Genomic DNA, 16,336 nt, shown 5'->3' with positions numbered 1-16,336 from the left:
TCAGATTCAAGTTTTCAAGATGAAGAAATTCGGAACTTCAAATTCAGTTTTCTAAAATTCAATGTCAAAAATTCAAACTCAAAAATTCAGATCTTACAGAAAGTAGGTCACAGGTCATCCATAGGGAAGAGTAGATGATCTCAGAAAAGTCGAAGAGAGCATTTTGGCCAATTGGGGAGTGATTCTTAAACATGAATGTTTTTGTGTTTATATGTTAGGTTAGCGTTCTCAGCACGTGAGACATTCTAAGCGGTCTCTGGTGTTTGTTTTAAAGTATATATTTTGTGTAAAATTGATTAGAACGCCACCGTGTCTACTAGGCCTAAGTTACACAGACAGGGTGCGAGTGGCACGACGCAACACAGTGCTTGATGCAACTGTTGCAAAGAGCTGGGACTAGGTCAGAAATAGGATGGGGAATCCGTGTGCTCGTTCCCTCATCTCAGGGAACCGAGGTTACGTTAGTAACCGAGTACGTTCCCTTTCGAGAGTACTCTCGTACTGCGTAAGCTAGCTTACGCTATGGGAACACAATGTAAAACGCCGTGCGTGCTCGGGAACTTCGACCTGTCACAGCCCGAGGCGAGAGCTCGGGGCTTTATAGCAGGAGAAATCCCAGTCCCAACAGCCAACCTTAGTGAGCTTTATATAGAGAACGAAAAAAAGGGGGACGTGATAAGGCTTAGCACGTCTATATAGAAAGTACCCTGGCCTGCAGGGCAGGGACTTGCAGATTATAGAATCTAATAAATGTGGACGGAGAGGCCCAGCCTGCCGCCGCACAGATATCATCCAGTGGTATCCCGCAGGACCACGCCCATGACGAGGCCATACCTCGGGTGGAATGGGCTCTGATGCCGAACGGGCAGTGAAGGCCCTTAGATTTGTAAGCCAGCGAGATAGTGTCTACTATCCATCGCGATAGGCTTTGCTTCGTGGTGGCGAGACCTCGGGTGCGCCCACCAAAGCATATGAAGAGCTGGTCCGACCTCCTGAATAAGGCGGAGCGCGCAATATAGGTTTTAAGAGCCCTGACGGGGCAGATGAAGCTCGCGTTGCTTTCGTCGCTTTGCGAGGAAAGGGCTGACAGCGAGATGACCTGCGCTCTGAACGGTGTTGAGAGCAACTTGGGGACATAGCCGTGTCTTGGTCTGAGAATGACTCTGGAGTCATTAGGCCCAAACTCGAGACAGTCAGCGCTTACAGATAGCGCATGTAAATCCCCCACTCGCTTGACTGAGGCCAGAGCCAGTAGAAAAGCGGTTTTGAACGAAAGAAGCTTCATATCGACAGACTGAAGCGGTTCAAAAGGGGGGCCCTTTAAGGCCTCTAGGACCGTAGACAGGTCCCAGGAAGGGATTGAAGGGGGTCGGGGAGGGTTCATCCGACGAGCTCCCTTAAGGAAACGAATGACCAGTTCGTTTTTTCCCAGTGATAGGCCGGCCACCGGAGCATGAGAAGCTGCAATGGCTGCCACATACACTTTGAGCGTAGACGGGGATCTGCCCGCATCTAAACGCTCCTGTAGGAAGGAGAGTATCTCCGACACGTCACATAAGTGAGGGTCTAGGTTCCGTGTCCCGCACCAGGTGGAGAACACTGACCATTTCTGCGCGTATAGGCGCCTGGTTGAGGGCGCTCTGGCTTCCGTAATGGTCTTTAACACTCCCTCAGGGAGGTTCTTGGGTACCCGTTGAGGGGCCATACATGAAGGTCCCAAAGTTCGGGGTGGGGATGCCAGAGCGCGCCCCTCAGCTGCGTGAGGAGATCTTTCCGCAGCGGTATTGGCCATGGGGCTGTACTGGACAGCTGCATCAGCTCGGAGAACCAAGGTTGGGTCGTCCAGAGTGGGGCTACTAGCAGCATAGCACATCTGCTCTTCCTGACCCGATCGATGACCTGCGGTAGCATCGCGACCGGTGGGAAGGCATAAAGCGGGCGTCTGGGCCAATCGAGGGCCAGCGCGTCCATGCTCTTTGAAAAATATATTGGGCAATGAGCGTTGTCTTCTGAGGCGAAGAGGTCGACCTCTGCCCTGCCGAAGATGCTCCACATCAACTGAACCGTCTGTGGGTGAAGAGACCACTCCCCAGGGGGAACATTCGCCCTGGAAAGCATGTCCGGGCCCCGGTTCAGGATGCCAGGTACATGCGCTGCCTTTAGCGAGCGCAGATTGTAATGTGCCCATGTCAGAAGACGCTCGGTCAGGGTGTGCAAGGTTTCTGACCTGACACCACCCTGGCGATTTATGTAGGCCACCACTGACATGCTGTCTGATCTGACCAGAACGTGGTGGCCCTTTAAAAATGGGAGGAAAGCTTTCAGGGATAGTTTGACCGCTATCATCTCCAGACAATTTATGTGTAACAGTCGCTCCGGGCTCGACCAGAGGCCGGAGGCAGACCTGCCCTCGTACAGGGCGCCCCAACCGAGGTTGGATGCATCTGTCGAGACTACTTTCCATTTCGAGACAGCGCCCGTGCTTACTCCTAACTGATACCAGTTGGCTATTTTCCAAGGGGCCAGAGCTGCGATGCAGCCGTGGGTCACCCTGATGCGCGCGCGGCCGGAAATCCAGGCGCGCGCTGGAACACGGTCTCTCAGCCAGCGCTGTAGTGGGCGCATGCGCAGCAGGCCCAGTTTGAGAACCGCAGAGGCTGATGCCATCAGACCTAGCATTTCCTGAAATTGTTTGAGCGGGTAAAGAGACCCGGCTTTGAACGACACGGCTAAATGCTGAATAGTGAGAGCGCGCTGTGACGTCAGACGCGCTGTACATGTCACAGAGTCTATGTCTATCCCCAAAAAGGAAATCCTCTGGCTGGGAGACAGAGCGCTCTTGACAGTGTTGATCGTGAGACCCAGGCATTCTAAATGGCTGAGGATCCAGGATCTGTGTGTCGTCAGTAGTTCCTCGGAATGGGCTAAAACTAGCCAGTCGTCGAGGTAGTTCAATACTCGCACTCCCCGCATTCTCAGGGGTGCGAGAGCGGCATCCATGCACCGTGTAAACGTACGGGGCGCTACGGAGAGGCCGAATGGAAGAACCATGTACTGATAAGTCTGCCCCTCGAAGGCGAATCTCAAGAATGGCCTGTGATGGGGTGCTATTTGAATGTGAAAGTAAGCGTCTTACAGATCCACTGAGAAAAACCAATCCCTCGGGCGAATTTGCGCGAGTATTTGTTTGGTAGTTAACATTTTGAACGATCGCGTCATAAGCGCTTTGTTCAAACGTCTGAGATCTAGGATGGGTCTGAGACCGCCATCCTTTTTTGGTACGAGGAAGTAGCGGCTGTAAAAGCCTGACTCGCGCTGCGCAGGGGGGACAGTTTCTATCGCCCCTTTTGCAAGAAGGTTTATCAGTTCGGCGCGAAGGACGTGTGTCATTTCGCTTTTCACTTTCGTTTCGACCACGGCGCGAAAGCGCGGCGGTCTGCGAGCGAACTCGAGCGAGTAACCTCGTTTTATTATATTCAAAACCCAATCTGATATGCCGGGGATGGCCTGCCATGCAGCGGCTCGTGCGGCTATGGGTTGAATGTGTTTCGGGCACTGGCCGCCTGTTATGAGGGGACCAGTAGCTCGAGTATGCTGTGCTTGTGACACTGTGGTGACAGCGCTTATTTGTAGGGTTGCGCACTGAGAAGTGGGCACGCGCGCTACATTTAGAGCACCTCCGGCGCGAGCGGGAAGGTGGGCATGAAAGGAGACCCGAGTGAGTCTTTGTGACACTTGGGGGAGTGTGTATACATGTAGGGGTGCGTACTGTGTAGTGGGCACACTGCCTACATAGAAAAAGCTCTTTTTGTGCTTTATTGAGGTCGCCGTGAAAACGGTGTTTGTGTGCAGGCGTGCTTGCATTGTAACAGGCTCGTTTACTGCAGTATAGACATCTCCAACCGCCTTTAGTGAGGGGATTGGAGGAAGCATGTGAGGTTTCTTGTGTGGTGGTCCGGCCGCAGCGGGACTTAACCACGGTCTTTTCAGCCCGAAGGTCAGGAGGGCTTCGGAGGCTCGGGGTTCAGCACAATCCTGGGCCGAGGTCCCCGTCTCTCTGGCGGTTTGCGGCTCGTAGAGCGAGAGCGGTGCTGGGTTTTGGTCGCTGGGCGAGACTGTAAGTCTGGCTGCGATGGCTTCGAGGTCTGAGGGGGCGGTGCATTTCTACGGCGTCCCGCAGCAGAGCTAGAGCGTTTCGGCAGGAAGTGTCTCATTGCCTGCGACGTTTTCTGAGCCTCAGTGAAGCGTTCAGCGAAACCCTTAACCGACTGGCCAAAGAGGCCGGAAGGCGAGATAGGAGAGTCGAGAAAGGCGGATTTGTCGGCGTCTTTCATCTCCGTGAGCGTGAGCCAGAGGTGTCGCTCTAAAACAGCGAGGCTTGCCATGCTTCGGCCGATCGCTTGTGCTGTGGTCTTTGTCGCACGCAGGGCTAGATCAGTAGCGCTGCGGAGATCTTTAAAGTCATAGGTATCTGGGGTAGACTCGTCTAGGTTACGGAGAAGTCTGGCCTGAAAAACCTGCAGCACAGCCATGGTGTGTAGAGCCGAAGCAGCTTGACCAGCGGAGGTGTAAGCTCGGCCAGCGAGAGCTGAGGTGGTGCGGCACGGCTTGGATGGATGCACAGGCTTCGACCGCCATCCAGCGGCTGAGGGCGGGCAGAGGTGTGCAGCAATAGCCTCCTCGAGAGGGGGGAGGCTCTCGTAACCGTGGTCTCGGGCGCCGCTGACGAGACAGAAGTCTTCAAGCGTGCGGAGAATGGGGCTTTCCACGACTTCGTGAGTTCATTGTGAACTTCCGGGAAGAAGGGGGCGTTTCTTTGCGGAGGGGCCGAAGGGCGCCCCTGCAGGAACCATTCATCCAGCCTGCTTTTAGCGGGCTCGTCTGGAGGAGACCAGTCGAGCTGAAGGTCGCTGACAGCCCTTGTAAACACGCGAGTAAGCTCCGCGTCGATATCGGCGCGTTGTCCGGTGCAGCTGGGTGCTGTAGAGGGGGGGGGGTCCGCAATGGAGCCCGACCATTCCTCACTACTGGACGCGGCAAGGAAAGGCTGTCGTGTGTCCTCTTCCGCCTCAGGCGCTCTGAAGGAGAAGGGGGCGCTGGTGAGCAGGGACTGGCGCTGCTCGTCCACGAAGAGGACAGGCGAAGGAGCGAGAGCGGGCGAGGCACGCGGGGAGTGTTCCGGCATGAGCTCGCGTGTAACAGTATGCTCAGGCATTCTCTGATCGCGGCGTTTCTTACGCGGCACTTGAGAGAGAAGAGGCGGAGCGGGTGGAGCATCGTGGCTGGTTTGAGCTAATCGAGCCCGCAGGGTCGATATAGCCATGTCGTCGCACTCAGGGCAGCCGCCCTTGAAGAGTGCGCTCTCAGCATGCTCGCGGCCCAGGCAGGAGACACAGATGATGTGGCGGTCCTCGCTGGGCAGAGGGCCTCGGCAGGAAGCGCAGGCCCGAGGCATTTGAAACAACGCCTCGAATTCTGGAGGAAAAAAATTTGATGCAGCGGCAAACACACTAGCTTTGAAAAGGATATAGTCACGCCGGATGGCGCAGCAGGAAGCGAGTGCTGAAGGCGGCGTCGAGATGAAGCACGAGCCGGCGTCCTCAGATCTGCGTTGCAGTGCTATCCCGCTGAGAGGCTTTTCGACGGCGTGTAGAGGCTTCTCCGGAGAAGACAGCGAAGTGCAGGTGAGATCGCTGAAGGAGATGAAATCTGATCCCTATGGTGAAGCGGTGGCTTATATAGTTCCAGCCACGCCTATTTTGGCGCGCTCTGACGTCCAATGGGCGCGAAGCGCCCCCATTGGTTCGTTACTCTCCGCCGCCTCACCATAGGTTGCTGCAGTTGCCGCAGCACAGCCAATAAGCGCGCGAGCCGCATCGCTTGGGTCTGCTGTGCTGCAGCACTGCGTTTTACATTATTTAAAAATTAAGGATAATTTTTGGCTTCATATTCTCGAGAAAAGGGGACCTTTTCCCATAGCGTAAGCTAGCTTACGCAGTACGAGAGTACTCTCGAAAGGGAACCACTCAATATAAATTGTATTAGTGCAACTTTCATGAAGTAAAATCACCAAAAGCCAACCTTCCGCTGGAAAAAAAATAGTCCCTGTCTGTGAGCAGCAGCAGAAGTTAAAATATTTCGCCTGTAATGTTAGATGGCGACAAAGACAGTCTTTATTACTGAGTCAGTCATCAGTCAGTAGAGAAGACTTTAATATGGAAAGGACATTTGCATTATGTAGACTTATTCAGTGTTGGGGAGTAACTAGTTACATGTAACGGCGTTACGTAATTTAATTACAAAATTATTGTAACTGTAATTAGTTACAGTTACTAAGAAAAAATGAGTAATTAAATTACAGTTACTTATGAATTTTTTTTTGCGATTACAAAGGGGATTACATTTGAATATTTACACACATCCACATACAGATTTAACTGATTTCTTTCCCAAATTGCACTGACAATTCTGAGACATACCGCCCTAATAATTCCCGGGATGCGGAAATACAGTCTGGTTCGTAGAATCCAGTCTTAAAAACGGAATGCCTAACGCGGACGGAATATGCCACATTTTGGATGACTAAATTAAAAGTAGGTCAGTACACTTGAATCAAAACATGACATCGACTAGTGTCTGTGAATATAAAGCCCCAAAAATGCAATATATGACTTGCACATTCTGCGTGTCTGTGGAAATCAGGCGCGGACTGGACACCGGGAGAACCGGGACAATTCCCGGTGGCCTGGCAGCCGATTTTGCCCCACTATTTAATTTCATTATTGTATAATTGCCTGACGAATGTACTAAAGCGATCATTTGCGAATCCGCCATTTGATAATTAAATCTTTAATAAGTCATGAATTGTCATGACTCGCGCGCTCTCCGCGCCTCCGCCAAACGGTTTGGATTAGACCCAGAGTAATCAATGAGAGAGAGAGAGAGAGAGAGAGAGAGAGAGAGAGAGAGAGAGAGAATAGAGTGAACTGCTGGAGCAGAGAAGCAGAACTCCTGTTCAGGGTTTCAGGTCAGTTTCATCTGTAAAGATGCTTTTTTTGTCTTTTTTTTTTTTTTATTTAATCAAGCAGCAGCACGTTGCTCATCAGTCATCACTCAATACAACCACAGGTCTTGACTGCATTACAGTTCCATATCACTTTGCGTAGTTAACTGTAATAATGGAAAATAGGATACAATTCATAACAAGAAAAACCATGCATGCTCCCATACGATTGATCTGCAATTTTCAATGTCTAGCTTCACAATCAATGGAAACATGCATTTAAAGTAAATAAAGTATATAGTCCTATCTGTAATCAATAGAAAATTAAACGGAATATGGGCTAATTAGATGGATATTCCTGCAGCACAGGTTTTTAATGCAGATAATATAAAAAATAAAAAAATATTAATAGGCCTACTTGTTAAAAGGGTTTTGTGTTTCAAAGCTAGTTTACTGTCACCTGTCAATAATAGAAAAAAAGATTAAACTTATTAAAATTCAATTCAATTCAAGTTTATTTGTATAGCGCTTTTTACAATACAAATCGTTACAAAGCAACTTTACAGAAAATTATGTTTCTACAATATTTAGTAGCAGCTAAGTAGTTTGTGCACATTTGACAGGATTTTAGAAAAAATAAAAAATAATAATAATAATACAAGACGTAGTCAGCTAGACGATGAACTATCAATATTATTAATTAATTAATAGTTATTATATGATGCAGTCACACATGTAGCAATAATTGTTAGTTCTGTTTGTTGATTCAAGGTTAGGATCATCTCTTAGGGTCCTCTGAGGGTCAGCATCATCTCTTCTCAGATGTTCTGGATCCAGACTGGAGCTTGTGTAAATCCTAGTTACATCCCGTGGCAAAACATAGAAACAAAATAGAGACATCATTAGCATAGCTGCTGATCCAACAAAGTAAAATTAGTTTAACCCAAGCTAATGAATAAAAATGCACATTTGATCGGATGCAACTACACTCACAATTTAAAAGATACATTATTCGTATGCTTGGCGAAAGAGATGTGTTTTTAATCTAGATTTAAACAGAGAGAGTGTGTCTGAACCCCGAACATTATCAGGAAGGCTATTCCAGAGTTTGGGAGCCAAATGTGAGAAAGCTCTACCTCCTTTAGTGGACTTTGCTATCCTAGGAACTACCAAAAGTCCAGCGTTTTGTGACCTTAGGGTGCGTGATGGGTTGTAGCGTGGTAGAAGGCTAGTTAGGTACGCAGGAGCTAAACCATTTAGGGCCTTATAGGTAAGTAATGATAATTTGTAACTGATACGGAACTTTATAGGTAGCCAGTGCACAGACTGTAAAATTGGGGTAAAATGATCATATTTTCTTGACCTCGTAAGGACTCTAGCTGCTGCATTTTGGACTACCTGTAGCTTGTTTATTGACGAAGCAGGACAACCGCCTAGAAGTGCATTACAATAGTCCAGTCTAGAGGTCATGAATGCATGAACTAGCTTTTCTGCATCAGAAACAGTTAACATGTTTCGTAGCTTGGCAATGTTTCTAAGATGGAAGAATGCAGTTTTTGTAACATTGGAAATATGATTTTCAAAAGACAAATTGCTGTCTAATATAACACCCAGATTTTTGACTGTAGAGGAAGTAACAGTACATCCGTCTAGTTGCAGATTGTAATCTACAAGATTCTGTGTAGTGTTTTTTGGTCCAATAATTAATATCTCTGTCTTATCAGAATTTAATTGGAGAAAATTATTTGTCATCCAATCTTTTACATTTTTAACACACTCTGTTAGCTTAGATAATTGGGAAGTTTCATCTGGTCTCGTTGAGATATATAGCTGAGTATCATCAGCATAACAGTGGAAGCTAATTCCGTATTTTCTAATAATATTACCAAGGGGCAACATGTATATTGAAAATAGAAGGGGACCTAGGATGGATCCTTGTGGCACTCCATATTTTACTGATGATAAATGAGATGACACCCCATTTAAGTAAACAAAATGGTAGCGATCGGACAGGTAGGATCTAAACCATCTTAGAGCCTGCCCTTGAATACCTGTATAGTTTTGTAATCGATCTATGAGTATGTCATGATCTATGGTGTCGAACGCAGCACTAAGATCAAGTAAGACTAGAAATGAGATGCAGCCTTGATCTGACGCAAGGAGCAGGTCATTTGTAATTTTAACAAGTGCAGTTTCTGTGCTATGGTGGGGCCTGAAACCTGACTGAAATTCTTCATACAGATCATTTTTATGCAGGAAGGTGCTCAATTGAGCAGACACAACTTTTTCTAAAATTTTAGACATAAATGGAAGATTTGAAATAGGCCTATAATTTGCCAGTACACTAGGATCTAGTTTTGGTTTCTTAATAAGAGGCTTGATAACCGCCAGCTTGAATGGTTTTGGGACGTGACTTAAAGATAACGACGAGTTAATGATATTGAGAAGCGGTTCTTCGGCTACAGGTAACAGCTCTTTCAGTAATTTAGTGGGTACAGGATCTAATAAACATGTTGTTGGTTTAGATACAGTGATAAGTTTATTTAGCTCTTCCTTTCCTATATTTGTAAAGCACTGCAGTTTATCTTTGGGTGCGATGGATGAAACTGAAGTGTTAGACGCTGTAGAATCTACATTCGCTATTGTATTTCTAATGTTATCTATTTTATCAGTGAAAAAATTCATAAAGTCATTACTATTTAACGTTGGTGGAATATTTGAATCAGGTGGCGTCTGGTAATTTGTTAACTTAGCCACTGTGCTAAATAAAAACCTTGGATTGTTTTGGTCATTTTCAATGAGTTTGTGTATATGCTCTGCCCTAGCAGTTTTTAGAGCCTGTCTATAGCTGGACATACTGTTTTTCCATGCAATTCTAAAAACTTCCAAGTTAGTTTTTCTCCATTTTCGTTCAAGACTACGAGTTACTTTCTTGAGAGAGTGAGTATTACTGTTATACCATGGTACAGTACGTTTTTCTCTAACATTTTTCAATTTGATGGGGGCAACAGCTTCTAATGTATTAGAGAAAATAGTGCCCGTGTTGTCAGTAATTTCGTCTAATTCATGTGTATTTTTGGGTACAAATAGCAGTTGAGATAGATCAGGGAGGTTATTTGCGAATCTTTCTTTGGTGGCTGGAACAATAGTTCTGCCCAGACGGTATCACTGAGACATATAGTTAATATCAGTTATACGCAGCATGCACGATACAAGGAAATGGTCTGTAATATCATCACTTTGGGGTACAATATCCATAGCAGTAAGATCGATTCCATGGGATATAATTAAATCTAGTGTATGATTAAAACGATGAGTGGGCCCGGTGACATTTTGCTTGACTCCAAAGGAGTTTATTTGGTCAGTAAACGCAAGTCCTAATGTATCATTTGCATTATCAACGTGAATATTAAAATCTCCCATGATTAGCGCCTTATCAACTGTAACTAGAAGGTCTGAGAGGAAATCTGCAAATTCTTTTAGGAATTCTGTATACGGCCCTGGTGGTCTATACACAGTAGCCAGAGCAAGAGATACATTAGACTTCTTTTGCATGTCTGACAGTGTAACATTTAGCAGAAGTATTTCAAAATAGTTAAACCTGTATCCTGTTTTCTGGGTAACATTGAGAATATCACTATATATTGTTGCAACACCTCCTTCTTGACCAGTCTGACGGGGCTCATGCTTATAACAGTAGTTTGGTGGAGTGGACTCATTTAGACCAAAATAATCATTTGGTTTTAGCCAGGTTTCAGTCAAGCAGAGTACATCAAAACTATTATCTGTGATAATTTCATTTACAATAACTGCTTTGGGTGTGAGTGATCTAATATTTATGAGCCCAAACTTTAAAAATAGTTTTTGTTCATTTACTTTACATTTTTCTGGTTTAATTACGATAAGATTTTTTCTAGATCCTACATTATATTTTGACCTCACTATTCGGGGAACAGACACAGTCTTAATAGTTTTTACAGCGCAAGTACTTTTATCATTTAAGCGGGTGGAACAAAACTCATCATAATAGTTATCTGAGAATTGTCTTACTAGTCACATGGAGCGAAGTGTCCTGGAGATGTTGTCAGAGAGCAGCTCCGCTCCGATTCTGCTGGGGTGTAATCCATCAGCGCGAAACAGCCTAGGACGCTCCCAGAAAAGATTCCAGTTATTAACAAATAGCAGTTTCTGTTCTTTACACCATGACAACAACCATTCATTTAAAGCAAAAAGTCTACTGAACCTTTCGTGTCCTCGTCGATACGTGGGCAGTGGTCCTGACATGACGATCGTCGCCGCGGGCGTCGTGCTGCGAACCGTCTCGATCAGGCTGCTGAAGTCCCTCTTCAGCGTCTCCGTCTGCCGCAGTGTGGTGTCGTTAACCCCGGCGTGAAGCACGACCACTCTGGGGCTCTCGTCGCCCTTCAGGATCGCGGGTATCTGCGCAGAAACATCGAGAACACGAGCACCAGGCAAACAATGAGTGTGCACTTTACCTTCGGCTAACGTAGCACTTACGTGTCGGACGATGGAGTCTCCGATGATCACAGCGTCGCGTCCTGTCTCGCGGAGGGGAGCGAAGCGGTTCCGGATGGAGATCTCGAAGGCAGGAGGGGGAGAAGTCGTCGCCCGGGACCCGGCTCGCGTCCTCCGCTGTGGATGCACCCAGGGTCCGTGGTGTCCCGGCGTCGCAGTGAAGGACATCTGGGAAGATCGCATCCTGGGTGCACCGGGCCTGTGCACAGAAACACACGGAGTAGACGTGGTGGGACTGTTAGCAGCACGCTGTATGCTTACCCCGGACTTGTGAGCGTCAGCCCGGGATGATTCCAGCGCGGCTCTCCGCTCTCTCTCAGCTGGGCCTGCCTTACCTCCAGGTCGCGAATCTGCTTCCCCACGGCCTAGAGCTCGAGCTGCACAGAGTGGAGACATTCATCCGCCATTAAAGCAAGTAACAGTGAGTACAGCAGTGGTAATGTGTGTGAATAGAGTATTAGCAATGTAAGCGCAGTTAGCAGCAACCATGCTTGCTGATGCTAACGGGCTAAAATCTAATAGCGGACCCGGGAGATCAAAATAAAACTAGTGATAGCGAGGCGCTCTGATTGTTTTTGTTGTAGAATACAATAGAGGATATATTCACACGTTATATAAACGGAAACGATGATGTATAAAATTGATTTTTAAGTTAAAAATAGTCAATGAAAAGAATATAGTGACGGAGCTCAAACGCGGTACAGCCGCCAACAACAAACAGGAAGTGACGTAAAGTCTGCTGAATTGAATAAATAAATAATAGTATTTCTGTCTCATTGCAACATCTCTCTTGTACTCTAATAACTGCATTAATAGATGCTTAAAGCCGGGGACACACTTACTGTAAGGCTGGTTATGAATGTAATTTGATACTTATGACTGATCATTCCCAAACGAGTGTTCAGCGCGTTCAGTCTATGTTTAAAGCTGTGTTCAAAATCTTCTGCAGTCGTTAATGGAAACAGTCAGAGAATGTGTCATCTAGTCATTAAGTGTGTCCCAGCATTAGACTGCTATCAGTGGCTCAAACCTCCGTTACTACAGTATCTCTAAAATGACGTTTTGGAATTAGCAACGGGGGCATGGGATTAGATGCGTAAGAAATTAGTCCTACATACTAAAACTTTACAAATGTCTTGAAATGCATTATATGAACAGTGTTTCAAGGTGTGGTAAGTTGTGGTAACTATTGTATAAGCTGAATAATTGACATCAGGCAGTTGCATTATTAGTAAAATAATGCACACTCAAGGTGGTAATGCAGTCACGAAGTGGAGTGGCAGTTACACCTCTGGTGTGCATTATTTTTCTAATAATTCAACGGCCTGTCGTCAATTATTCCTTACAGAAGTATGGTGTAGTCATGTTAATGTCAAATGTTGTCCAATGCACACATTTAACAACAACTATTCATTGTTTTTATGCATCATTTTCACCAGGAACATTAAATTAACCTTTGGAAATGAGGACTGGGTTAAGTATTAAAACATTGCCTTGACCAACTTTGTAACATTACAGGGTCAGAGGGGACCATGGAGTTGAGAATGTGGACATTGCACGTTTAATGTTCACAATTCGTGGCACAGGGAGAAGCAGTTTCATTTCAGGAAAAAGTGTCCACAACCAAAGGTATTTAAAGAAAGTACTATGTGGCAGAGATATCTCTACTATGTAACTGTGTGCTTTATACTTCAAGTGTTTGTTTGAACCACCTAATTGCTTATGAGTTTTCTTGTAATGCTTTGTTATAGAATAGAGAGACTGTGGAGAGATGTGTGGACTGCAGTGACCAGTGTGTACTATGATGTGCTACACTATCTCGAGGAGGACAACTACCTTAATATTGCAGACCAAACACATCTCTTCTGTTGCCACTACACATTCCTGCCAAGGCTACAAGATGATCTAAACTTTTTCCGAGATGGTTGGGATTATCACCCTTTGAGAACAGAACTTAGCATGTCTCCAAACCAGCTCTGGGAATTGGGTCAAATTCAATATCAAGTTGATGATCCCCCAAACGAAGAGGTATTTATGCAAATGTACAGCCATGTTCACATTATTTTTTTTTTTAGAAAAATTACAGGGGTCATGAGAATTCAAATATTAATTCAGTGGCATTTAAACACCTACCGGTAATTAGCATTCTAGTAATCATGTAAATGTAATATTTGGAACTATTATAGGAACTGAGAATGTATACCATTTATAGATGCATTTTAAAATATATATATGAAGAGTTCAGATACAAAAGTCTCTTAAGTGCGATCTGAAGTTTTCTTCTAGAATGATCATTTTGATCAAGCTTGTATATTTAAGTTCAGTAATTTCACTTAAATGGCAATGCAAATTACCTATTGTCATTTAAGTGAAATTACTGAACCTAAATATACCAGCTTGATCAAAATGATCATCTTTTGCATCTGAAATCTTCATATATATATATATAATTATATATATATATATATATATAATTATATATATATATATATATATATATATTCAATTCAATTCAATTCAAGTTTATTTGTATAGCACTTTTTACAATACAAATCGTTACAAAGCAACTTTACAGAAAATTATGTTTCTACAATATTTAGTAGTAGCTTATGGTGGTGACTGTCAGTTTGTGCACGTTTGACAGGATTTTTTGAAAAAATTAATACAAGACGTAGTCAGCTAGACGATGAACATTATTAATATTATTAATTAATAATTATTATATGATGCAGTCACACATGTAGCAATAATTGTTAGTTCTGTTTTTTGATTCAGGGTTAGCATCATCTGGGGTCCTCTGAGGGTCAGCATCATCAGCAATAATTGTTAGTTCTGTTTTTTGATTCAGGGTTAGCATAATCTGAGGTCCTCATAGGGTCAGCATCATCTCTTCTCAGGTGTTCTGGATCCAGACTGGAGCTTGTGTAGTTCTAGTCGGCAAAACATAGAAACAAATAGAGACATCATTAGCATAGCTGCTGATCCAACAGAGTAAAATTAATTAGTTTAACCCAAGCTAAAGAATAAGAATGCACATTTGATCAGATGCAACTACACTCACAATTTAAGAGATACATTATTTGAATGCTTGGCGAAAGAGATGCGTTTTTAATCTAGATTTAAACAGAGAGAGTGTGTCTGAACCCCGAACATTATCAGGAAGGCTATTCCAGAGTTTGGTAGCCAAATGTGAGAAAGCTCTACCTCCTTTAGTGGACTTTGCTATCCTAGGAACTACCAAAAGTCCAGCATTTTGTGACCTTAGGGTGCGTGATGGGTTGTAGCGTGGTAGAAGGCTAGTTAGGTACGCAGGAGCTAAACCATTTAGGGCCTTATAGGTAAGTAATGATAATTTGTAACTGATACAGAACTTAATAGGTAGCCAGTGCACAGACTGCAAAATTGGGGTAATATGATCATATTTTCTTGACCTCGTAAGGACTCTAGCTGCTGCATTTTGGACTACCTGTAGCTTGTTTATTGACGAAGCAGGACAACCACCTAGAAGTGCATTACAATAGTCCAGTCTAGAGGTCATGAATGCATGAACTAGCTTTTCTGCATCAGAAACAGATAACATGTTTCGTAGCTTGGCAATGTTTCTAAGATGGAAGAATGCAGTTTTTGTAACATTGGAAATATGATTTTCAAAAGACAAATTGCTCTCTAATATAACACCCAGATTTCTGACTGTAGAGGAAGTATATCATTATATATATAATTATTATATATAATTATATATAATGTCTTTTGTATACCAAGGAAATGAACATTGCCGAGATTGATTGGGAAAGCAGTTGACTGCCTCCTGATGAAAGTGTTGGTGTTAACGTTCCTACTGTACAATGTCCACTTACACCTGAGCAACTTACTGCACTGAAGGACACAGTGGATCCTAGGTCACCATCACAATCCTATGGGATAGACATGTTCATGGCTGCAGTCCAGTTTTGCCAAGCACTTGAGTAATGACACATTAACTGCTGAAACAACTTGAATTAATTTGGTGGATAATTAAACCATAAGATTACATAGAAGTATGGATTGCTAAATTGCTTTCCAGCAGGTATGTTGTAACCTGTTGCTTTTTTTTTTTTTTGCCCTTTTCCAAAATAAAACCGCAATAATACATGAACGTATTAGTTTAACTGCTGAAACAATTTGAATTTGGTGGATAATTAAACAACAAGATTACATGTGTATGTCCAAAAAACAGGACAAACTTTGGTAATGTAATCTAATATATAGATCTGGTGTTACTATTACAGTTTTGGAGTTCACAGATCTAAACAAGGCCAAAACCATATTCTGAAGTGCCAATGCACATAAGGAGATCATCCTTAAAATTGCTGAAATCCATGTAGTGGGCTGGGAGGCGTAGCACATTGAAAAAAGTGGAGGACCTCGGCATCTCAGAGTTAACCACTTCCACTACCATCTTTCCTTCTGGCACTTCCCACCCAAGCCAAAACTGGATGCTAAATAAAACAAAATCAACAATTAATTACTCACCAAAATTTAGTTCCAAACTCAACAAAAAAGTTTCATCAAGTAGCTTACCACAGGCTTTATTTTACTCAAATTATAAAACCTAATTTTTATAAAAAAAAAAATAAAAAAAAACATTTATAGCCGTCTCAATGAAGTGACGCAAATACCACAAGATGCGACATCTATCTTCTAGCGAACAGTCTTCGTTGTCATCATCATTCACACTGCTATCCGAGGGCCAGCAGATACATTGTAGCAGCATCTGGAAACAATTACATATTTCTGTTGCAACAGGTCTGCATTTTT

At 44.3% G+C, this 16,336-nt stretch overlaps 1 protein-coding gene and 1 long non-coding RNA gene across 2 annotated transcripts; one reads left to right on the top strand and one right to left on the bottom strand.

Annotated features, from left to right (window-relative positions):
* Window positions 1–7,506: 7,506 nt before the first annotated feature.
* LOC132158047 (uncharacterized) lies at window positions 7,507–12,246 on the bottom strand. The gene is made up of 3 exons (XM_059567299.1): window positions 12,147–12,246; window positions 11,054–11,738; window positions 7,507–7,859 (listed from the first exon to the last, which is right to left on the bottom strand). Exon 2 carries the CDS (start codon window positions 11,720–11,722, stop codon window positions 11,057–11,059), a length of 666 nt encoding a protein of 221 aa, XP_059423282.1. The 5' UTR covers window positions 11,723–11,738; window positions 12,147–12,246; the 3' UTR covers window positions 7,507–7,859; window positions 11,054–11,056.
* Window positions 12,247–13,054: 808 nt separating this feature from the next.
* Window positions 13,055–15,561, top strand: LOC132157660 (uncharacterized). Its single transcript, XR_009437579.1, has 3 exons — window positions 13,055–13,168; window positions 13,291–13,567; window positions 15,302–15,561. It is a non-coding gene; the product is annotated as an uncharacterized LOC132157660 (long non-coding RNA).
* Window positions 15,562–16,336: the final 775 nt, after the last annotated feature.

The sequence above is a fragment of the Carassius carassius genome, chromosome 15 (assembly GCF_963082965.1).
Source record: "Carassius carassius chromosome 15, fCarCar2.1, whole genome shotgun sequence".
NCBI lineage: Eukaryota > Metazoa > Chordata > Actinopteri > Cypriniformes > Cyprinidae > Carassius > Carassius carassius.
This window is presented reverse-complemented; position numbering and strand designations above follow the sequence as displayed.

Excerpts from the sequence above, each read along its gene's own strand:
- LOC132158047 (XM_059567299.1), bottom strand. The coding sequence starts at position 11,722 with ATGCGATCTTCCCAGATGTCCTTCACTGCGACGCCGGGACACCACGGA.